Source organism: Camelus bactrianus, chromosome 9 (genome assembly GCF_048773025.1).
Source record: "Camelus bactrianus isolate YW-2024 breed Bactrian camel chromosome 9, ASM4877302v1, whole genome shotgun sequence".
Classification (NCBI taxonomy): Eukaryota; Metazoa; Chordata; class Mammalia; order Artiodactyla; family Camelidae; genus Camelus; species Camelus bactrianus.
The window spans coordinates 41,274,032-41,297,824 of record NC_133547.1 but is presented as its reverse complement, the minus strand read 5'-3'; the positions used below and the strand labels follow the sequence as shown (position 1 = coordinate 41,297,824).

The 23,793-nt window shown below is 50.0% G+C and overlaps 2 protein-coding genes across 6 annotated transcripts in view; both read left to right on the top strand.

Annotated features, from left to right (window-relative positions):
* The window catches only part of ADORA3 (adenosine A3 receptor), a 37,240-nt gene extending 20,896 nt beyond the window's left edge, over positions 1 to 16,344 (top strand). The window contains exons 1-3 of one of the 5 annotated variants that reach the window (XR_012509174.1): positions 503 to 6,642; positions 14,720 to 14,826; positions 16,319 to 16,344. Coding sequence is in view for 4 of the 5 variants with exons in the window: in XM_074370156.1 (XP_074226257.1) it covers positions 6,293 to 6,642; positions 8,290 to 8,896 (957 nt within the window). In the remaining variant the exon portion in view is untranslated. Of the gene's footprint in view, positions 1 to 500; positions 6,643 to 7,715; positions 9,415 to 14,719; positions 14,827 to 16,318 lie in introns of those variants that run through there. The other 4 variants (XM_074370157.1, XM_074370159.1, XM_074370156.1 and 1 more) reach the window with 4 other exon arrangements.
* Positions 14,717 to 21,133, top strand: TMIGD3 (transmembrane and immunoglobulin domain containing 3). The gene is made up of 5 exons (XM_010948300.3): positions 14,717 to 14,826; positions 16,319 to 16,666; positions 18,246 to 18,312; positions 18,991 to 19,091; positions 19,615 to 21,133. The coding sequence occupies exons 1-5, from the start codon at positions 14,787 to 14,789 to the stop codon at positions 19,713 to 19,715; spliced, it is 657 nt and encodes a 218-aa protein (XP_010946602.1). The 5' UTR covers positions 14,717 to 14,786; the 3' UTR covers positions 19,716 to 21,133.
* Positions 21,134 to 23,793: the final 2,660 nt, after the last annotated feature.

The window sequence follows — 23,793 nt, the reverse complement described above, 5'->3', positions numbered from 1 at the left end:
TAAAGTAAAAAACCTAATTACTTTCTCCTACCAAAAAAAAAAAAAAAAAAAGATTAAAAAAACCCAAAGTGTATAAATTAAAAAAAAAAAAAAAAAGACAGGCTTGTGGGGCAGGAAGGGAAGACACATATGTCATGGAAAACAGGGGAAGTGAGTGCCCAGTTCCTTCCACATTTGTTAGGTAGAAGGTAAGAAGACGGGGGCTGGGGCATGGCCCTGCTGGGAGCATCTAGGCTCAGCAGTTGCTCTGTGCAGAGTTTGTTCCCACATCTGGTGTTTAGGTAAAGGCCTGGGGGTTGGGAGGACAGCAGGACATACAGTTGGCCACTGTGGGGACCCGGGAGACACTCGGCGCAGGCGATTAGAAGCCTGGGGCTGTGGTGAAGAAGAGGCTGGGTTGTGAAGAGACCCGAGGCGTTATGAGAAATCACAGGCTACAAAAGACAGGAAGCTCTCCAGCAGTGGCTGGGAAAATGGACCGGGGGGGGGGGGGGGGGGGGCGCGGCGGCGCCCGTAGAAGGGAGAGGATAGGTCAGAGATGGGAAGGGACTGGTGGCATAGGTATGGTAGGGAGAGAAACATCCCAGTGGGACCTCCCCTGGTGGTCTCTGTCCTCCCCTGAGTCAAGGAGGCCAGCCACGGTCCGGTCCTCGCCCTGCCTTTGACCCGCTGTGCAGCCTCGAGCGGCTCTCTCCACCCCTCCGCCTCTGCTCCTTCTGCTGTGAGATGAGATGAATGACACCTGTTTTGGGGGGCTGTTGTGTTAATTTAGTGAGGTGGGGCGTGTGTGGAGCTTTGCACACTATGAAGAACAAGAAATGTTTTTCTTGGAACACTCACGGGTTTGAAAGGAGAAACTGCTTCTCAGCCTTCCTGAGTCAAGAGCATGAAATTTGGTACTGCCCAGGAATATTCTGCGGGATTGGACTGAATTCAGGCAGATGGCAATCTCTCCGTGTCTCCTTTGCCCTCAATCCTCACTTTTTTCATGTTTTGCATGACCTGAGAGGGGTGGCTAAGCGATGCTTGGAGGTGGCGCTAAATTCTCTTGTCCCAGTCCTGGGTGGCAGCGGGGATGTGCTGCCACCTGTGGTCACTGCTGCGCATAGCGCCCAGACAGGGACACGAATAAAAGCCTCTAGTTACCGCCCCCACCGCCGCCCCGCCCTCGCGAGACTCGTGCAGTTTGAACACCACATTTCCTAAGTGCCTAGAACCTGGAACAAACATAGTTAGCTGAACCCTTCTCTGGATTCTCCTCTAGGGCCCAGAGGCCTTCTGACATCCTCAGTGTGGGTGGAGGGTCTGGTGGATGGGGCGTGGGCGCCAGGAGCAGTTCCCCTTGGCTGGGCAGGATTTCCTGTTGCTTAGAGTGAAGGAACCTTGACCTCTCTCCTCCCCCCTCGCACTGGCTCTAAGAAAGGCTCCTGAACTCAGAATGTAACTACAGGCCTGGGGAGTCCCTGGCTTCTTGGTCACAGCTGAAGCCCTGGTAGGAACCCCCCTGGGGACGCGGCTCCAGATCAGCCCAGCCTCCTCCCTCTGGCTTGACACGGGGAGTAAGAGCAGGCCACCTGGGCTAACTCTGAGCACTTGTTCTTTCTAAGCCTCTGCTGCTGGTTGGCAAGCATCAAGCTCTGTAAAAATATAAGGCTTTGGGGAAGTGGCCATGGAGCCAAGAGGAAGTAAGTAAAGTGATTTTGTGCAACTCTGCAGGCAGCAGTTGAGTCGGTGAGAGCCAACCCCCGGCCGAAGCCGCCACCTTCCGCCTGCCTGACATCCTGTCTCAGCGGCCACCTGCACCAGTTCTGGGGCTCCAGAGTCCTTTCCCTGGGCCCCTGCTAGTGCTGCATCTCGCTGTCATTGCAGGCTGGTTGAAGGGCTTTCCCAGGCTTTTCTGAGAAGCTGTAAAGGGTCAGATGAACCATCTCTGGCCAGACGCTCAGGATTTTCAACAGAACCCCCAAGGGCAAAGTGGCAGCCTTGTGGTTGAGTTGGGTTCAGCTGTATCAGCCCAAGGTGGCTCCAGGCCAGGGTCCGGGACACAAGAGGCCCTTCCGCGAGGACTCCAGTTGCTTTTCCCCTGATTCAGGCTCATGGTTCCTTCCAGACCCTCTCCTCCTCCAGGGATTTCAGGTTCTTTTAGTAGAAGTGAAACAGACATGGCCTTTCTTTTAGCTGGGAAAATCCACTGAGCCACTTAAGATTTATTCTTAAAAAATGTTTTTATGTGGCACCTTGGTCCAACAAAAAGTTTTCTTTCTGGCCCAGAGCTCCCCCTTGGGGCCCCAGCCCCTCTAGCAGCCTGCTCGCCCAGTGTCTCTGATTGCTCTATCTCTTCCTAACTCAGAGTTGGGGCTGGACCTACACTGTACGTGTGCTTTGTTCCCATACTCTTGGTTGCCACTCTCTTTTCCAGACATGAATTTAGAATCTCCAGTTGATAATACAGTGACTCCAAATCCAGGGACTTCTTACATTTATGAAAGTTTGTTTACTTGCTTATTCATTTCCTGAAGCCAGAAGTGTGGCTTCTAATGCCAGATCTGCCAATTCCTCACTCTGCAACCCAGGGGCAAGTTACTTAACCTTTCTGAGCCTCGGTTTACTCAGCAGTAATGATGGTATTTATTTCATCAGAGAGCACTGAGTGAGAGCAGGTATATAAAATGCTCAACATAATGGAGGGTGCTTGGCAGGTCCTAGCTGATTTCCTGGCGTTCTGTCCCCAGTGCTGAGTTTATGTCCCCTGGTTAACTCAGGTGTCTTCCTGTTCATTCAGTTATCAGTATACGGAGGCCCTACCCGCTGCCAGGCTTTGTGGTCGGGGCTAGACATGCAGAAATGAAAAGTGGAGGTCCCTGCCCTCCAGGAGCTCACAGGACGACAGAGGAGGGTTTGGATAAACACAGCATGGGGTGGGGGTGGTGTCTGCTGAGCTTCCTTCATGGTTCTGTTTGAGAAGAATCTGGAAGGAAAAGTGCTTCTTTTCTGGGTGGATGCGAGGGAGAAGGGACTTCCTAGCCGGAAAAGAGTGTGCACACAGGGAAGAGGAAGTGAGACAGCGTGCTCTGTGCCGGGGGGAGGGGGGTGTGTGTGCACAGCCTGGCGGCACTGATGGTTTCCCGTGGAAACAGGCGACCGGAGGCTGCAGGGGCTGGGAGAGCCCGTTGCGGAGGGTCTCAAACGCCATCCCGAGCAGTCTGGACTTGATCCTGGGGCAACACGGAGGCCTTGGGAGGACTCGTGTCTGGAGCCTGGTTAGGAGGCTCAGAAATGAGGAAGGAAGTTCCACGACTAAGAGTGGCCGTGGGCTGTGCTGGGGGCAATGGGGAAAGGTGACCATCCGTCCTGGTCTCTCTGTCCTCTTTCCCTAGCGGCCCTTAGGTGTTCAATCTGGAGGCAGAAGATCACTCAGGGCCCCGTCCTGGGCCAGGATGTTAAGTGACTGTGAAAGCCTTTCCCTTCACCCCGCAGTTCAGCCCCCCGAGTGGCGATGGGTTCTGTCTGCACAGAAAACACAAAGGAAGGGCTTCCCTTGTTCATGGAGAGAAAACTCCCCAAGTTTGTGCAGAGGATTCGGAAACAGTTCCCAGGTGGGGAAAGGTAGCCGGGTCGGTGGCCCCATCCGTGTCCCCAGGCTCTCCTTTCTCCTGTGGGTCATTCTCTCACAGCCTGTCCTGCCCCCATCATGCTGCTCTTGGAACCGATGTTTGGGCAAAAACCCCTCTCCTCAGTTTCTGTAGCTCAGCTGAGACGGTGGTTCCACCAGGACTCGCCTGGAATCTGAACACACACACGGTCCGGTTTCCAGCTCCAGCTGTCGCATCCACCTCTAACAGATGGGCGCACCTCCCGTGGGGTGGATCCGTGGTTCAGGCACTTTTCCTGGTCTCCATGACCTTCTGCCTCCCCCCAGCTTCTGGCCCACAAGCACACAAGGGCCATGATCTTTTTCTGTCCACATGCAGGAGCTGTCCACTGTCCACTGTCTGACCCAAACACGGAGCAGATGTCTGTGCTCAAGTCTGCCACGGCCCAGTCCCTCTGTCCTCGGCCACCTCAGGCTGGCCTGAGAGGCAGACTGGGGCTGCCAGTCCCTCCAGGAAAAACGCTCCTCAGCTGTACCATCGCCACAGCCAGGCAGCACGCCCCACCCCTACATGAGGGTCTTTCTCTCACATGAGGTTATTTGGTGCTGCTGGGTGGCTGAGGGTCGGGGAGGGGTGGCTGGGGTACGTCTTTTACAGTGAGTCACCAAGAGTGAGAAGGCCTTTTTTCGGTAGCACGCAGCCTTCTAGAAATCTTGCTCTCCATGACTTCCTTCTCTGAAGCAGAGATAAAGGTGGCAGTCACGTGGAGACATGTGAGAGGCCGCGTTGGAGGCTGGGGGAGCTTTCACGTTTCCAAGGCGCCGGGATGTGGGCCCAGATGAGACTGGAAAATGCTGGAGCGACAGAAATGCAGCTGGAGAGGGCTGTCCCTTAATGTCTGGGGAGTTGGCTCAGGGATACATGGCAGGGCTAGCAGGGATGAGTGAGCCACGCCAGACAGACTCGGACAGACTGGGGATGCGGCAGAGGGGGTGGCTGGGTGATGCAGAAGGAGGGCAACTGAAGCAGACCCGGCAGGCCCCGCGCCGAGGCATCTCACCAGCGCCCCCGTGAGAAGTGTTTGTTGGTAAAGACCAGAACAGCACTCCTGTGATCATTGTATTTCTGGCTGTACAGAGGTTGGTGCTTTAGGTAAATATTATAAACCGTTCAATCCACTGGGTGAGCTTAGGTCCAACTGTTCCTTCTGCTGTCTGTCCAAATAACCCTTTGGGGCAGCACTGGGAAGCAGCTGAACCAGGTGGACCCCAAATTCAAGTGTCTGATTCCCAGCAGTTAAGACCAGGTGAGCAACTTCAGGGAGAGGGTCTGATTCCTAGACAGACAGCTGTTCCTGCAGGGCTGGGTCGGGCTTGGGGCAGGCGGGCAGGAGAAATGCGATGTGATTATGCACACGTGTTCCTCTTTCCCTCCCTCCTGCGTGGCTGGTCATCCCGCTGCCCCATGGTCCCTCAGATAGGTTTGACACAAGCTGGTTGCCAGCCTGAGGGCATGGCGGGTGTGTGGGCTAAGAAGGGGAGATGGAGGGTCAGCAGATGTGAGGCTTATGGGAGGTGCTGAAGTTTTGCTCATCTGAACAGGGAATCTTAGTTTGTCCCTTTGGCAAAAGATCTTTGATGCAAAGGCTGGGTTCCAGCTGTGCCCAGTGGAGAGTCAGCTCAGGTGGCTGAATTCCCACTCCCTGCTGTTATGCACTGTCTGACTCCATCTGGGCTGATGTAACGAAATACCAAAGACTAGGTGGCTTAGGAAGAATGTATTTCTCACTCTTCTGGAGGCAGAGAAGTCCAAGGTCAAGGCACCAGGAGAACCCGTGTCTCGTGAGAGCGCGCTTCCTGGTCCTTAGATGGTGTAAGGAGCGATGGTGCTCGTGGGGGGGGGTCCCCTCTCTTATAAGGACACTAATCCCATTACCGAGGGCTCCACCCTCATGCCCTAATAACTTCCCCAATCCCCCACTCCAAATACCATGACTTTGAGGGTCAGATTTCAACCTATGACTTTTGGGGAACACAGTCCGTCTAGAGCATGCACTCAGAAAGAGTAAATTCTGGCCAAGGTTAGGAGCCAGCCCTCTCAGTCTATTATTTGCTCCTCTGCGTGTTCTGTTTGCATCCTTATCACGGGACCTTTCTGCTAAGCTAGCAGAAAGCCAGAACATGACGTTGTCGGTGCTCCCAGCTCCTCGCCCACCCAGTGCTGCGTTCTTATCTGGCCTCTGAGTCGATGAATGCTGAGCCTTCTCCATACCACGCACACCACCCCCTCTTCTGCTCTTCCCATCTTCTTGCTGAGTGTCCTTGGCTCTGCGCTTCCTCTTGGCCCATCTCACTTCCTGAAACACCACTGAAGAGGGTTGCTTATCTCGATGGAGCTTCAGTAGACCTCCAGGCGCAGGGGAACTAACAGCGGCAGTGCTTTCAGATTCAGCCCACATAGAACCGTCCTCCGGCTCCTGGGGCCCCGCACTGAGGCTGGAAGCGATGGCCCTGTGATGGGCTCTCTCTAAGGACAGGGAGTCCTACTGGAGAAGAGCAGGAATGGTCAAGTCGTGAATTCTAGACTGTGGCTGCTGCACCTGGACCTCTGGCAAGATGTCTGGCAAGAGCTAGGCTCACTGGTTCACACAGATACTTTCGGCACCCCTGTTGACTGGGAGGCTCTTCTTGGAAAGCAAGATGCCGGTCAACAGCACAACCATGTCATTGGCCAACATTACCTACATCACCGTGGAGATTCTCATCGGGCTCTGCGCCATAGTGGGCAACGTGCTGGTTATCTGGGTGGTCAAACTGAACCCCAGCCTGCAGACCACCACCTTCTATTTCATTGTCTCCCTCGCCCTAGCAGACATTGCTGTGGGGGTGCTGGTCATGCCTTTGGCCGTTGTCATCAGTCTGGGCATCACAGTTCACTTTTACAGCTGCCTTCTCATGACCTGCCTGCTGCTGATCTTCACCCATGCCTCCATCATGTCCTTGCTGGCCATTGCAGTGGACCGATACCTGCGGGTCAAGCTCACGGTCAGGTAAATTGCTTGAAGAGTGGGGGATGTGGGGCTGTGATAGAGGTGCCTGGGAAATGGGGCTACAACATTCAGATCACAGGCTTTTTGAGTGGAAACAAATCCAAACTGGCCTCTGAGCTTGAAAGAGGTTCTTTGCACCGTTTGGTGTGTGAGGGGTTTGGCAATGATGAGCTGAAACTCGGGAACTAGAAACAGAGGAACACTCCGATCCCTCCCCACTGACTAGGGGAGTGTGTGCTCAATTGCCAGGGGAGAGGAGAGGGTAAGCTAAAGACAATAAAAGCTTGATGTACATTCAATTAGTGAAAAATGTTCTTGACTTTTAGAAATGATAGAAACATACTAGATAAGATAAGCAGAGAGAAAAGAGGCAATAAAAACGGATGGTTTTGCTCTTTGCCAATATAGGTTATTTTAAAGTTTTTTTTTTAAGCTTTGCTTCCTCTTCTATGTTGAGAAGGGGACCAAAAAAGTTCTCCATTGCAGAAAGTAGTAACAACCTTTCATGTGACCATATGAACAGAACAGAATACCAAATGAAGACATCGAATTCCCCAGATGTCCTGAACTGAATTGGCCTCACGTTCTCCTCTCTTCTTGTGGGGAAAGAGCGTGGTGAGGGGGCTACAGACAACTTTTGATACAAACAATCCTGGAGTCAAATCTCAGATCCTGAGGCCTGACCTTGGGCAAGTTACTTAACTTTCTCTGTCTTAGTTCCTCATCATCGTGATTAGGATGCTCTGAGCTCAGACTTACCTCCTTCCAGTTGTAGCTCCACCACTTTGAGTTTGTACAAGTGACTTGTCTGTTTCACTTTTTTCACCTATAAAATGGGGGATGATAAATGCGCCTTCCTCCTAAGATCAAGTGATGGAAAGCTCTTAGAAAAATGCCTGGCATACCGTCTATACCCAGTGAATGGCAGCTATAACTATGATTTTCACCAGTACCATCCATGAAATGGAAATTATCATAAAAATATCTCCAGTTTGTTGTGAGATTTTGTTGAGAGAATGTCTACAAGTACATAGTACTTAACAAAATCTGTTTCCTTCTTGCCGTCTGTGTAGAATGTTGTCAGGAAGAATGGTTTAAGGAGAAATGGTGGCTTTCATTGGCTGAGTCTTTCTTTCAAGGTCCTAGACACCCTTCAACACAACCTTTGCAACCCCATGGACTCTAACTGAAACACCAAGTGTGGTGCAAATAGAGAAGCAGGGGCAGACCCAGATGGAGGCGGGTGTGGGAGAGGCAGAGTATAATTTATGGACAGCAGCACAACAGTCAAAGCCAACCACACAGCAGGCAAACGAGCTTTGAGGAGACTATTCCTCCCCAGGTAGGCGATCCCAGGAGACTCCTGTAACTTTTACCTCCCAGGAACTGAAGAATTCTTGGGCTGGAAGTGAAGCTGTGAGTGGGGTATACAAGCACCTGACTCTAGGCAACTACTACTGGTCCACTGTAGATCGTTAAGCGTTGGCTGGATTTTTCTCTAATCATTGTCTACTCTATCTTGTCTTCACATCCAGTAAAGTTTAGCTGCAATCCCCACAGAATAGCAACACCCTGCAGCTCCATCTCCCCTCTTCACCCTTAAGCAATTCCTGCTGTGAACTCACCGACTCTCTTCCACTCAAACAGATACAGGAGGGTCACCACTCAAAGAAGAATATGGTTGGCTCTGGGCCTTTGCTGGCTGGTGTCCTTCCTGGTGGGGTTGACCCCCATGTTTGGCTGGAACATGAAACTGACCTCAGAGTACCACAGAAATATCACCTTCCTTCCATGCCAGTTCCGTTCCGTCATGAGGATGGACTACATGGTCTACTTCAGCTTCTTCACTTGGATCTTCATCCCCCTGGTTGTCATGTGTGCCATCTATCTTGACATCTTCTATATCATCCGGAACAAACTGAGCCAGAACTTCTCTAGCTCCAAAGAGACAGGGGCATTTTACGGACGAGAGTTCAAGACGGCCAAATCTCTGTTTCTGGTTCTTTTCTTGTTTGCTTTGTCCTGGCTGCCTTTATCCATCATCAACTGTATCACCTACTTTAATGGAGAGGTACCACAAGTTGTGCTGAACTTGGGCATCCTGCTGTCCCATGCCAACTCCATGATGAACCCTATCGTCTATGCTTATAAAATAAGGAAGTTCAAGGAAACCTACCTCTTGATCCTCAAAGCCTGTGTGGTCTGCCAGCCCTCTGATTCCTTGGACCCAAGCATTGAGCAAGCTTCTGAGTAGCTGTCCATGAATGATGACTGTCTGTCCCATTGACCTCTGGATTCAGCGTCAACATACACTTGAGGACCTATCCACCTGGGCCAAGGGCTCTCACGTCTTTGATTCCTTCCACTGATGTGGGAAGCATTTGGCCGGCTGCCTCCTATTGTCCCTTCCCTACTACCCTCTTCCTCTAATTTTATGTTTTTCCTTGTCCTTTTTTTCTAATTCAGTTTTCTGGGCATCTGACTTGAGAACAACGTCCTACTGTTACTGCTGCCTGTGTTCCTCCTTCCCAAACAGGAGTCATGGAGTCCGAAGGATGCCTCACTGACTTACTGACAAAGGACCCCATTCGGGCAGGACATGCACACGAGGGTGACTCAATTTTACTCCATTGCGGAGCTAAGCAGGGAACTCTGCTCACAGCAGATGCCTGGAAGGTGGTGGGAACGAAAGGAGTGAACTGAGTTTAAGGGGGACTTAAACCGCTGAATTCACCTGTAAATGTATTTGCGTAAATAAAAGATAATAAGTAACTGTGGTGTAGCTCTTTGCTGAGGGTCAGGGTCGCTTGGGGCTTGAAGGCCCAGCTGGCTGCTCCTGGCGCTCAGCCCGGTGTGCTACGTGACGCCTTGCGGCACGTTCACCTGTGCAAGCTCTAGGACCCTCACCCGTGGCCCCAGAGCACCCTGTTCCTTTTCCTGGGCAGGTCAGAGCATTTGTCATCTTTAGGAACCATCCATCAAGTGTTAGAGAAGAAATGATTCTCTCTCTAGAGCTAAGTCCTAATCATTTCCTCTGGTGTTTTATTTTAATAGGAATAGTAGGAGTGGGGCAAAAAGAGACACTGGATAGCTGTTATGTGTTGAACACTTTGTGTGTGCTAGCCATTTTGCGTGCTTTATCTCTTTTGGTCCTGACAGTCTCTGAGGTACCACCAAAATTATCGGCTCTATTTTGGGAAAGAAAAAGCTGAGGCACAGAGAGGTTAAGTAACTTGTCCACAATCACACAGTTACTAAGCAGAAGAGCTAGGATTTAAACGCAGCTCTGTCTTATAGGAGAACCCAAGCTTCTTGCTACCTATTCTTAGACAGGCAGAGGGACTCGTAACTTCTACAAAGTCCAAACTCTTAAGTTCACCTTATGTACAAATAACAGATACATGGGTACAAATTATGGCTTTTTAAACGTTCTTATTTTTTATCGAAGCGTAGTCAATTTACAATGTCAGTTTCATGTGTACAGCAAAGTGATTCACTTATACACATACATCATATATGTTTTTTCAGATTCTTTTCCATGACAGCTCAGTATAAGAAATTGAAAGCAGTTCTCTGTGCTATACATTTGGTCCCTGTTGCTTATCTATTCTACGTACAATAATGTGTATCTATTAATCACAAACTCCTCATCCATCCAACCTCCCCCAGTAACCAGTTTCAAGCTATGGTTTGTATACTCAAGGACTGCTGGTTTTTTTTTTTGTTGTTGTTGTTTGTTTGTTTGTTTGTTTGTTTGTTTGTTTTGCTGACCTCTCATTAATCAGGCACCCGACAGGGATAGAGTTCTAATCACATCATTTGCACAATGCACGTGGCTCTGGAGATTCACTGTGGCATCTCCGGTTTGGGCGACCCAAATCTGCATCTGTGGACTCCCACCCAAGACAATAAACATATTAACTTGATGAGAGCGGCATGACTGGGATTTCAGTGACACTGCATCAGAGAGGATAAGTGTACTGAAAGTGTACTGGAAATGTTTTTTATACATTAATTCTTAGCCAATCCTAAAAGTTTATCCTAACCCTCATCTTAGGTCAGAGCCTGATAACTCTATTTGTCTTAGTAACATTTCTCTTCAGGGACATGTCCCAGCGTCTCCTCTTGTCAGCTCAAGAAGAATCAACACCACCTGGCATGTTTAGAAACTCGCATGTACTTTTCGGCTAATGCCAAACTGAGTTGGTTGCCCCGCCCACCCACGTCCTGGTACCACTCAGCATTCTAGGCTGGAGGCAGAGGACTGGACCACTATTCCTGGCAGTCCCTGGATGTGGGAGAGTACTTTCGTCCTGACAATCTCCCCTTGAACATTTTGGGTTTTTTTTTTCTTCTTTCTTTTAAAAAACAAAACAAGCCTTCCTCACTCTCAGTTATTTTCTTAATGGAGTCCCCTTGCTTGACTTAAGGCTTTTCCCTGGAAATAATTTTTGTGTTCCGTTAAAGTGCTCCTCCAGGGCAAAGTGCTGGATTAACCCTGGGGCGTTGGGTGTCCCTGGCACACTGTTCTGTCCAGGACCCACCTTTGCCTGGCTGGCCACTTGAGAGAAGCGCTGGTTAGCTCCCAGGCTCGAACCTCGTTGCTGTAGCAACACTTTGCCTAGTGAATTGTCTTTTGGACTGAACCCAAAACAGATGAACTAAGACTCACTGGTGAGCAGTTGCACTGAAAGTGGTGAGACCCACCCTGGTTTCAGGTTTGGAGATTAGTGTCACAGGAGTTTCCCCGGGTCTATCTCCGGACTAGCTTCCAAGCTAAACATTGTCAAGGATGTCATTTTTAAGAAGGAAGGTATAAACACCACCTGAGGTTTGCTTCCTCCTCCTCCTCTAGACAAATCCGCTGGAACAAAGGTAGATGTTGAGTAGCTGAACTTATTTTCCCCAATTATTTTTTTTTTTTTAATCAAGTCAACTGTAGAAATAAGCAAAGACCAACCTAGTGAGAACAGGCATGGGCTGTCTATTCTGAGCTTTCTATAGCAAGGGAGTCAGCCAATGTCACTGGCATCTTGGCAGAAACTCAGACAGGCAAAGGAGTAAGAAAGGTCTCTAGTGGGAGAAAAGGGAAGGTGTCATGTGTGCCCTGATTGGAGGATGCTGACCTGGAGAAGCTGGAGGTGGCTAACTAGAAACAGGACATCCTGCATGATTGGTTAGGGGCCTACTTGGCTTTCTCTGGTTGGTCCCTAGTTGGAAGCAGGACAAAAATTCAGGGAGCTCTCAGTTATTAATCAAGTCCTGGCCATTCGGGGCCAATTGTTACAGGGATTATTGTTTGGCTTTCTGGACTGTTACTAGAAATAATGGTCTGACTTCCTCTAAGTCTGGTTTATACCAGGCCAGCTTCCTGGGCTACTCACTGTAGATAAGGGGCCGGTTTCCTGGGCTGGGTGTGAGCCAGAGTTCTATTTTCACATACCGTCTGTCCACTGTCCATTTGCATGTTCAGTTTCTTACAATCCAATGTGCATTTTCTAGAGAAGTTCTGCCCTTAGATACTATGCTGGGTATGATGGGAATAAGGAAATTTAGGCTGCCTCTTGCCCCAGCCACTCAGATGATATGGCATATGTAAATCTCTGTGTAAACTCCACAGCACGCTACAACTTTGCAGTACTGTTACTATTGGGGAAGCAGAGTAGCGTGACGGAAAGAACATTTTTTTTTTCTTTCAGATTTAGCAACAGATCATGGTAGCTGTACTAGCTGTGTGAGCTTAAACTTAGCAGTTACTTAAACGGAGCCTCAGTTTTCCTTACTTGTAAAATGGGACTAAATACCTGTGTCAAAGTTTTCTTTGTCGGTTTTTTGTTTTTTACTTTTTAGTATGAAAAATTTCAAACACACAACGGTGGAGAGACTAGGAAAATGAAGGCTCATACATCTATCAGCTCGCTTTAATAAGGATCAATTTACAGCCAGCCTTGTTTCATTAATGCCCCCACCTACTCGCCCTACCCTGAGTATCTTGAAATTTGGGATATCAAATTATTCCATCTGTAAACACTTGGATTTGTATTTCTAAAAAAATTTTTGTTAAATTTTGGTTTATTCTTATTACCCATTTACCTTCTTTGTTTACACGTCAAATAGGGTGAAAATTAATTCTACCCTTAAGAGGGAGGAACAGAGCTAATAATATCAACTAATACTCAGAATGCTAATAGACCCATCTGCTTATTCTCTGTGCCTCTGAGCCTGTGATTTGCTTTAGAATGTTACTGCTTCATATCTTGGGCATTTTGCTGATAACTGTATGCAATCCAGTGCACCTTCTGTTGGTACTTACTTTGGTTTCTTAGTGCCATCTCTGAGCAGCTCTGAGTGCTTGTTTTATATGCACCTTTCTCAGCAATAAGGACTGCTTTTTAAAAAACATAACCGCAATACCAGTATTAATTATTGACTGTCATGTAATGAATTACCCCCAAACTCAAAGGTTTTAAATGATAATTCTTCATTATCACTCATGGTTTCTATGGTCAGGAATTCAGGACCATCCTGGGGGGTGGTTCACGCTTGGGGAATCTCAAGAGGTTGCTGGAGATTTGATTATGCTGGAGGGTCTACTCCCAAGGTGGGTCCTACGTGTCTGGCAAGTTGATGCTGGCGAGTTGGCTCCTTTCCACGTGGGCCTCACTGCAGGTCTGCTTGAGCATCCTCACAACATGGCGGCTCATTTTGCCAAGAAAGGGAGAGCAGCAAGACTTCTGAGGTGGAAGTTGTGCGCCTTTTATGACCCAGCCTTGAAGTCCCATGCCATCACTTCTCCTGTATTTTACTGTTCACGTGGGCCAGCCCGGATTCAGATTAGGAGAGGACTACACCATGGTGTGAATGCCAGGAGCCATCTTAGAAGCTGGCCGTGACAGTGTCAGGAGCATATCTGAAAAAACTGTGATGATAATTTCTTACTATCATCAAATACCTAGTGATTGTCCAAATTTTCTCAATTGTTTGCTTTAGTCAGGATCCAAATAAGTTCCATACATTGCAATTTTGTCAACATGTCTCCTAAACCCCCTTTTAATCTATAGATTCCTGTTTCCTTCTCTTTTTACCCCCTGGCAGTTTAAGTGTTGAACTCATAAAGGTTTCATGAGGAATAGATGAGGCGACACAGGGAAAACAGCTACCATGATGCAGGTGGCCCCAGCACCATGACAGGCCCACCTGGGCCCATATGCTGACTTTGTGTGCATGGGGAAAAGGCCCCCCTTCCTCCAGAGAGGACATGGTGGGAAAGCTGCACAGTCACCCACGTCTGGCCCTTGAAGACAAGTGCGATGTGACTAGTAAGCACTCACTTAAATTTACCGGAGGGTGGTTCCTTAATTCAAACTTTGTCAATTGGTGGCCAGGTCCTGTGAGTCCCATTAGGAATCAGGGGAGGCGTGCGCCGCGTGGGCACATAGCCTGCCCAGGAAAGCCTTCAAGACGTCTGTAGGCTGCAGCCTGACTACTGACGCCCAGACACCCACACTTGCACCTGCTCACGTGCTCCTGGTGCCGCTGACAGCTCTGGGCTCCACCCCCGCCCCCGCCCCCGGGACGAGGCTGCAGCATCCACTCGGGAGGGTGGGGTACTTCTGAACCTCCTTACTACAATTCCTCTCCACTAAATAGGAATTGGGCCTCCAAGAGTGGTGGACAGACAAGAGGCCTGGCCTCTGGTGACACCTGGACTATTGGCAGGACAAGGCTCGGTCACATACAGACAAATGTGTGCCAGTGATGGTGTGTGTGCAGGTGCTCTTCTGAGTGTGTACCAGCCCTGGTGCCAGAGTGGATTTATCCGGGAGGGGGCTCTCCACTGCTGTTTTGGCTTCTGTCAGGGAGCCTAGAATTTTCTCAGTTGCCCCATATTACTGTATAAGTAAGTTTATGTCCACAAATGGCGTCTCTCTGATGAGGTACCCTTGTGCAGAGCACAACCTGGATGCCTATTCGTAGCAGCACTGCTTGGACTAACAGACTGGTCTTTCTTTTCTCTGGTCTCTCCAGGCAGGATAAAACCACCTTAAGCTCAAAGATATCTGTTTCCCTTAAACAGATCCAGGATTCCTAAGACCCGTGGGTCCAGCTGGTGATCCCAGTTAAAGGATCACTTCCTTCCGGTCATGGGGCTCTTCATTCTGCTCTCCTTGACTGTCCTTTCAGGTAAGAGATGGGGAATAAACATCTCCAGCCCTCCCAGCTTCCCAGGAACCTTGCCATTTCCTTCTGCTTTCCTACATGGAGTTCCTGCTCATTAGCTCAAACCATACGAGAAGTGGGACCAGAAAATAAACGGAGGGGAAAGTAGATCTTGTCCAAATTACTTCTTGTTCTTAATTCTGATAAATGGGTTGTGGGGAATTTAAAACCCTCATTTAAAATGAGAGCTCTGTGTTCTCCCTTTCAATTCAAGTTCCCCTTCCCTTCTCCGTCCTCCCCTTAAAAATGTTTGTGCTGACAGATGAGAGAGGACGGGACTTCCTGCCTTCTGCCCATGCCTGACCCTACAGAGGACCGACTGGCCTGCGCTCTGCTGCCCTCTAGCCTTGTGACCTTTGAGAGTCACTGCCCCTCTCTCTGGGTCAGCATCCAGGCTGGTAAATGAGTATCACACAGTCTTCTTTCCGGGGTTGATATGAGAACAAACTATCCCAGCATGTCACACGGTATCAGGGATGCAAACCTGCTTGGCAGGCTGACCCCTCCCACCGTGAGCTCAATGTGAGGCAGCATTTGAGGGGACCAATCCCAGAGCACGTCTGGGAGGAAGGCTGAGTGAAGGAGGGGTTCTGTTGCTGATCTCCTCTTCTCTGTCAGACACCTCCCCAGCCACACACAAGCTGGATGTGGCGTGCACAACTTCCTCATTACGCAACACCCTGAGATGACAGAGGTGCTCACACCAGTCTTGTGCAGAAAAAACTTGAAGTTCTTAGCCCTTAAGGCCAGGGCAGAACCTGACTCCTCTGTTTCAGCCCTATGCAGCCAGCAGAAGCCTCCAAAGCTCCTTACTTCCCTTTTGAGGGTGCCAAGGTGGAGTGAGGGGCCAGGGGCAGCGGATCTGCTAACAGTAAGCCTCGGGCTCCTCTAGCCTCCCGCCTGAATTCTTGCAGCAGGGGATGTATGTCTTATCCACTCTTTGGCCAGAGAAAAAGACTTCTCCAGGGACGCTGTAACAACCACAGACCGTGTGGTGTAAACAACAGAAATTTGTTTTCTTACAGGGATGGACGCTAGAAGTCAAAGATCTAGGTTTGGTTTTTCTTGAGTTCCTTCTCCTTGGTCTGCAGGCAGCTGCCCTTTCACCGTGTTCTCACACGGTCATCCCTCCGTTGTCTGTGTCCTAGTCTCCTTTTTCATTAGGATACCAGTCAGATTGGATTAGGACCCATTCTGATGACCATTTTAACTTAATTACTTCTTTAAGTCTCTAAATCCGAAGACAACCCCATTCTAAAGTACTGGGCGGTTAGCATTTCAACATAGAAATTTTAGGGAGACTGTATTGAGACCATAACAATTGCCAGCCCCAAATAGGCAAAAATCAACCTCCCATGCCTTGATTAATTTTCCTCTGAGGGGCAGGAACTGCAGTGTGTTGAAAAGAACAATGGTGTGTGTGTTTGTGTGTGTGTGTGTGTGTGTGTTTTCACAGACGCCATGGTCATGGACGAAAAAGTCAAGGAACGCTTTGTGCTGGACACGACTTCTGCCATCTGCAGCTACGATGCCCACTATAAGGACCACCACAAATACTGGTGCCGAGGCTATTTCCGGGACTTTTGCAACATCATTGCCTTCGCACCCAACAGCACCAACCGTGTGGCCCTGAGGGACACAGGAAACCAGCTCATTGTCACTGTGTCCTGCCTGAACAAGGAGGATGTGGGCTGGTACTGGTGCGGCATCCAGCGAGACTTTGCCAGAGATGACATGGATTTTACAAAGCTTCTTGTGACTGACAACAGAAGAGCCCGTGCCAACAGCTTTTGGCCTGGGAAAGGTCAGGAGCCTCACGGGGGTCTGGCTGGGGGTGGCCCATAGCAGGGGGTGTCAGCTGCTGTGGCGAATGCTTGCTGAGCACCATCTCGGGCCCTCCCCAGGTTCTCTGGGGTAACCTGGTCTCTCCCTCCCTCCGCAGTAGGGTGGCTGCTGGGGTGCTGGAAAGTAACATGGAGTTTGGGGAAGAGGAGGGTGCGTGGGCCCTGGGGTGCTCTCGGAACCTCTCTTTCCTCACAGCCATCTGGCTTATGGAACTTGGGAGGCTAACAGGTGTGAAAGCTGTGTGTTGCTGGGCAGGAAAGGCTCTGAGGCGGTTATGAAATCTCTGTGCTCCTGGGATGGCCTTGTAGGTCTGGAATCTTAAAGATTCGTTTCTCGAGAGGTGATCAAGGCTGCAAAAAGTGATCCAGGCGCTTGGACAGGCACCCTTAAAACTGTCCACTTAAATAGTTTCATAATTTACAGAGACAAATAATAGGTCTGAGTGGTCTGGGCTTTCTTTGAAGGAGTACAGTTTGCACCAGGAAGCTTCCAGAAAGGTGTGGTGCACTGGAGCCTGGAGGGCCGAGTCTCTCTAAGCCAGTCTCTGTTGCTCCTTTGGGCCAGGGTGAAGGCCTAGGGTCTCCTGATGCTCCCCCAGATTCTTCTGTCCAATGCTGAGAACCTCCCTTCACACCGGAAAGCCTCCCTCAGGCACGCTGCTCATGGAAGGCACTACCTTTCCTTTCTTCTTTTTTCCTCTCCTGTGACTTCACATGACTTCCATTTCTAGAAGGGATGTCTTTCTGTTGCAATCCAGAGCACAGTACCAGTAAGAAGACACACCAGAGGACTTAAGGGAAGCCCCTGGCAGCCTCCTCCTGGTGCTAGAAAGCCTAGCTCACACTTGACCAGATGGGAATTGGTTCAGCAAGCATCTTCCTGAATGTGTGACGACCTTCACACCTACGGTGTTTCTACTTTGTGTGGTTCCGTTTTTCTTTATCTGTGTAGTCTGTCCTGAGTTTCAGGCTCAGGATGAAACAGGACCCACCAAAATGTGCTCCTTAGTTTAACTGAAACACAGACACACACACGACCCTCTGGTTTTATCCCAGGAGGCAATCTGGGTGGCGCTTCTCCCATTGGGCTTCGGTGGCTGTCAGAAGCACAAGGTGGCAATTACATTACCTACTGATCAGTTCCCTAAGGACAGGACTGGCCCCCTGCTGCCTCCGCTGGCCCCCTCGTGTAGCCTTCGGCCTGGGATTCTCTAGCCAAGGGCCATTTCTAGTCAACACAGAGCCTTTGTGCAAATCTGGAAAAGGTACCCCTTCCTCCAGATGCATGGAGCCCAATGTCGGGGTGCCTGGCTTGGCAAGCAGAGTGTTTCAGCCCCTGCTTGTTCCCTCCGCCTTCTGCCCTGTGCAGGGCACATGTCTGCAGCTGTACGTGGTGCCTCTGCTTGACCCAGCTGCCGCCCAGGGCACTCACCCTCCGGAGGTGGAGGAATGACAGGCAAAGGTGCAGCGATGCAGAAGGCAAAGGAAGGGCCTGGGGAGGGGCTTTATTTGACTCTCAACAAATCCTTTCTGACACAGACCTACCAGGCAACAAGAACAGAAGCTGCAGGGCTTCCAGAGTTGTCGACAAGGCAGATCACTTCAGGTGAGTCCTAACTTTAGGGGACCAACGGACTTTGGGTGGGCAGTAATAACACGACATGATGATGGATTCGCACCTGCTACTTTTTGGCTGTGTTGTTTCTCCTCTTGAGTAGCTATCTTCAATGTGACCATCTGCTTTCTTTCCAAAGAGTATAATGTAGGACTCTCGGTCACCAGCAGCAAAAATGCCCTCTGGCCATTTTAATTAAAGAGGGGAAAGCATTATCAGGAGAGAACAGGGTCTGCTGAAATGCAAGGGCAGGGGAGGGGCTGCCTTCAGATATGGCCAGGATTTATCGCCATCTCTAATCTGCTACCCTTATGTGTGTTTGCTGCTTCTCTCTCGGAGCTGCCCTTTTGTATTTCATTTTTGCGTGGGAGATGATATCCATTTGTAGCTCCCGAGTTTATTTCTCCCTGGTCCAGGGATGAGCCAGCCTGAGACTTGATCCTCCGCTTGCCTATCCCATGTCAGTTTCTGAGGAGGGGCCTGGGTTCGGCTCGGTTTTCCGGAGGAGAGAGGCGCTTTAAAGGAATCCAGCTGCCGGGAGCTGCTGGAACCCAGGGTGGGAGCAGGGGCGGCGGGAGGGGGCAAGTCCCAGCAAAGGGGGATCCTGAGCAGAGAACCAAAAAGTGGTTTCTCCCAAGGGACACAAATGCTGTCTGTGATTCCTTCCAGGATGTCCATCTTCCTTATCTGTATACTGATCACAAGCTTGGGGTCCATCTTCATTATCAGTCATCTGTCCAAACGGAGGAGAAGTCGACGGACTAGAAGGGGTAGGTAGTGGTTTGCAGGGGTGGGTGGGAATTAGGGAAGATAAAAAGGGTCAAGGGGGAGCTTTCAAATGGGTGAATGTGACCCTCCTCTTGTTGCCTGGGTCCCTGGCTTCCCATGCAGCCTGCCCGTGGCCAATCTGGGCTGGGGACATTCTGCCTCATAGTGACAAAGGCACCCTGAGGGGTGGCTGACAAAGGCACCCTGAGGGGTGGCAGACAAAACACTGTAGCCCCGTTAATGGAGGTGTAGGTAGACCAGGTAGCGGGGAGGCCCTAAGACTCAGAAGGTGCCACGTCTGGAGGACCACCTGCCTTCTCAGAGCCAACGCTTTTTGATTGGAACTTTTTGTTCACCTGGAGGGACTAGAAGCCAAAGGGGTTCCTGGGGCCCCTGGGTAAACAGGCGTAGAAAAGTCTCCCTGAGAAGCGTCAGGAATGGAAGAGGGGGGCCCAAGGGCCTCAGCCGTAGGCTTGGGCCATGGAAGGGGGGCCTCTCAGCTTTGTCCCTCCTTCTGCCCTTGAGTGATTGCAGGTAAAGGCTTAGCTGGAAGCCAGAACACTAGCCAAGCTGCTTCTGGGATCCCCACGCCTCTGGTAAGTTCCCTCCTTGGCTCTGTGTCCTGAGTCCTGTGCCCACGGCTCCCTGATCTTTAGGGCTCCCCATTCCTAAAGGGAGGAACTATGTTCAGAAGGGGCCATGTGGTTCAGTCCACCTCTCCTTTGGGGCAGCATCAGAGGAGGCCAGATCCTCAAGGCCACTACGTGGTGAGTCTGATAGGCTCTCAGGTGGACACGGGGTAGAGAGACCAGACACAGGTGCCGCTGTTTGGTTAAACTGAGTTTGTTTCCTTTTTATGCTCAGAAGTCACAGAAATGCCTTGGGCAGTGGAGAGCCTGTAGGCACAATTACGAAACAGACTCCAGCCTCCTCTGGGCATGGAAATGTAAAAAATAACATTTTAGAGAATGAGAGAAAACAAATACCTGTTAATGAAACACAAGGGCCTGTAGCCAGAAGAATCTGAAATCCAAAGCTAAGGCTGCAAAAGATGTCACACTTTCCTGGCGATAATGTGGCCCTTGGCTAGAGCAGGAGCCCTGAGAAATCAAAGCAGTGGCTCCCCCGGCACCCCTGGCCTTCTGCCCTCTGAGAGCTGTGGGGGCTGTGGATGTCTTGCTCAGTTTTGCCCAAGACCACTCCTTTCGGGACACAATGGCAGTCTAGGTTTTTGCAAAAACCATCATCACTTCTTTAAGGCATGAACTCGGGCAGCCTGTTACATCTCTGGGACTGTTTTCTTCTCTATAAATTGAGGACCCCTTACTCCCCAGTATTGTTCATTCATTCATTCAATAAACAAGGATGATGGCGGATGCTGGGATACACAGTTGAGTCAAAGAAACAGCGTCAGTCTTCATGGCACTTGCAGTGCAGAGTGGGAGGCAGACGAGCCATCTCAGACACACACACACACACACACACACACACACACACACACACAGGGGATTGACAACTAGAGTAAGCACTCTATAAGAGAGACGGACGGTGCTATGAAAGTTGAGGCAATGGAACCCAACCCTCTTCTTTTTTTAGCAAGGAGTTGTACCACCTGGTTTAGTCATGACCTGCTCCCTCACACTCAGGCAGTTGAAAGATGCAGCCTGAATCAAGGTCCCTTCTGGGTCCTGAAGGAGTCCAGCCGCATTCACATCACCAGAGCTTGGTGAGAGGTGAATGCAAGCCCCGCCCACCAAGCTTTCCCGCTGACTGGCTAATAAGCTTTGATGCAATGGCATCTGATTTCGGCCTTGAAAACAAATTTTGGTGTTTGGTCCCTGTGAAGTCCCCAAGACAAGGTTTGCAACTTTTGCTGCAGAAGCACCCAGCATAGATCTCAACTCAATCTTCTTTTTCTATTTCCAACAAAGTAGGCAACTCTTTGAAGCCCCTCTCACATGTCCTGACTCCAAAGAAGACGGCTCATAACTCGACAGAAGTTTTCTTTTATTTAGTTCATAAATAAAGTGATGCTACAATACAATCACTGTGACAACTGGCCCACATCGGGGGGAATAATTCTGATCTCAGGCGTTCCTGAAGTCCCCTCTAACCTTGACAGCAATCATTTGCAGCTAGGTAAGAATGGTGACCGCCAGAGGGGCTCTGCTGGGCCGCCCCTGAGCAAGGCCACAGTCGGATAACATCTCGAGATCTTAGTTCTCGCGCAGTTGGCCAATCAGAAGTGAAGAAGAGTGCCAGATGTTGGCCGGGGGCCAGCATATCACCTGTGTTTTATTTGTTAGCCGGTAAATTTCTAGCCCAGTGTTGAATGAACTCCAAGGTATGACTGACTACTCTCAGGGTTTCACTGGAAAAGTACTTCCGGAAAAGCTTCTGTTAAAGGATAATATTCTAATTTACCTCTCAATCGGTATTACTTGCTCTTCTACCAAAGAAGGGGGGGGAGGCTAGACCAAGGGTTCTCAGAGTCTCTTGGCGCAAAGACTCTCTCCTAAGTGAGAAAATGCCACCAGGCTGAGTGGATGCCGATTTTGATCAATGAGAAACCAAAGTGTGATAAATCACATGAAATATTCATTCACATCAGGAAACACAGATTGAGATGGGGCATCCACAGTGGTGGCTGCACTTGAGGTGAAATCGTAATTAGCGATAAAAGTACCAAAACTCCCAGGTCCTACTCACATGCCTACATCCTCTCTCCCCAGGGAGTGGCTCTCCTGCTATTTCAGGGAGATCTTAGGGTCTCCCCACCTCTGCCTCTGCTGCCCTCATAAAAACCCTGCTCTTCCAGCCCCTGCTAAAAGGATGCTGGCCAGTCTCAGTGCTCAGGACACTCACCTGGCCCCCTGTCTGAGCAGGGCTGGAACAGGGATCCTGGTTCTTGACACAGTTGTGCGTATGTCCTGCACGTTTAGGTCCCGGCTCTCACAAAGTCTTTCATGAACACAGTTCCTTTGACTTTCCCCTAACCCCTCTCCATGGGGTAGGGTAGGGAATACAAAGCTACTCGTCAGTCTGATGGGAAGAGGGGGGACTGTGGCTAATGACCCATTCCTGCCATCCTCCGTGTTTCCACCCAGCTGGCCCCCCCACCTCCCAGCGTCTTAGATCAAACAACATCAAAAGTGGTCTCTTCCCTCAGCCACAGAACAGCCCCAACCCCTCCCCTGTGGCCATGTATTGAATTTACATAAAGGAGCCACTAGCCCACCGGCTCTGCAAAGAGCAGTCCGGTCTGGGCTTGGTTAGGACATCCTACCACACAAGGCAAGAGAGCAGACCTCAGTCTTCCACGACAGATGAAGACATCCACAGACGTCCTGGAAGACTTAACACCTACTATCTAAAAACTGTTTCCCCTGAGAATCCTACAGGTTCTGGTTCCGTGATCCAGGATTCTACAGCCCCTTTTCTCCCCACACCTAGCAAAGACTGCTTGAATCTATGGTCAGTTATTTAAGTTACTCATTTCATCCTCCTGCAAAGCTAGCTGCACGCCAGTTTTCACGATGGGGAGACAAAAAAAAAAAAAAAAAAAAAAAACAAGACTTGGGCTATGCTGTTAAAAATGGGAAGCTTCAAGCAAATAGAGGAAAGAGCAATTAATGTGATATTTCATATACAAGTGGGTGGTGGGAGGATGATGCTTATGCCTCCTCTTGTAGTTGTTTATAAGGCACTGGCCCTGAACTGGAGGTGATGCGGCTTCTAGCTTCTGGGTTGGTGGAAGTGTTTGATGTCAGCTCAGCGTTTCGAGACCGCCCCGCCGCCGTGTGTCCCACCGCCCGCCAGGGGCGAAGGGCATCCCTGGCGCTCTGCTGCCCTCTAGCGGCTGCCGTGCTGCGGTGCCGCCGTCTTTTCACAAGACTGTTGCCCTAAACCATCCTTTCCAAGACCTGTTTACTCCCACAGAGGGCCCGCTCCTTTATCAACTCGCTCTTTCCCCGTCTTCCTCTAAAAATTCCTGTCAGGAGCAGCTGCTCCATCTCAGAGTGAACATGCTCTCTCGATCATGTCACCTGGTTTTACCTTCCTAGTTCCTCTGCCACTATAGGCGCTCTGGGGCAGCTCAGTGTGGAGGCAACATGCAAGGCGGACTTGATTTAAATTTTGTTCCGCCAGTTACTAGCTGGGAGACCTTGGGTAAATTATTTCATCTCTTGGAATGTGAATGTCCTTACCTTGATTTTTTTAACATATCACTTAATGTATGTTTAAGAGCGATTTGGGGAGGATGCTTTCCTCCCCGTGGACGGAGGTCCACTGGGGTGATACTCATCACTGACTCCCCAGCGGAGATGGAGGGAGACGACTGATGAGTGAGTCTGGAGGTAGGAACCAGGCATGCGCACTCTGCTCTTCCTCTTCCTTTTTTAATCTCTTGGTGCAGCTTTCAAAGAGCCTGCGGTCTCTTCTGCAACTCCTACGGTCAGCTGAGCGGCTGTTTTGGTTGTGGGGAGGGGCGGGCACTCTCCTGCTCTGTCAATCATGAAGAGTTCAGGGCTCTGAAGCCCACTTCTCTGCAGCCACAGTCTATGCTCTTACTCTGCTATGTTTGTAATAAAGACGGTACTTTTTCTCTATTTGCTGAGTCCTCTTATTTCTCAGTTGGTCTAGAATTCAGGTGGGGAATGGGAGCACTAGGTACTGAAAATCCTCAACAAGGTAAATGAACTT

Bases quoted from the DNA above. Each gene is read 5' to 3' on its own strand.
- TMIGD3 (XM_010948300.3), top strand. From the start codon at position 14,787: ATGGGGCTCTTCATTCTGCTCTCCTTGACTGTCCTTTCAG. The intron at 16,667-18,245 runs GTCAGGAGCCTC...TTTCTGACACAG, and splicing joins CAGCTTTTGGCCTGGGAAAG to ACCTACCAGGCAACAAGAAC. The intron at 19,092-19,614 runs GTAGGTAGTGGT...TCTGCCCTTGAG, and splicing joins AAGTCGACGGACTAGAAGGG to TGATTGCAGGTAAAGGCTTA.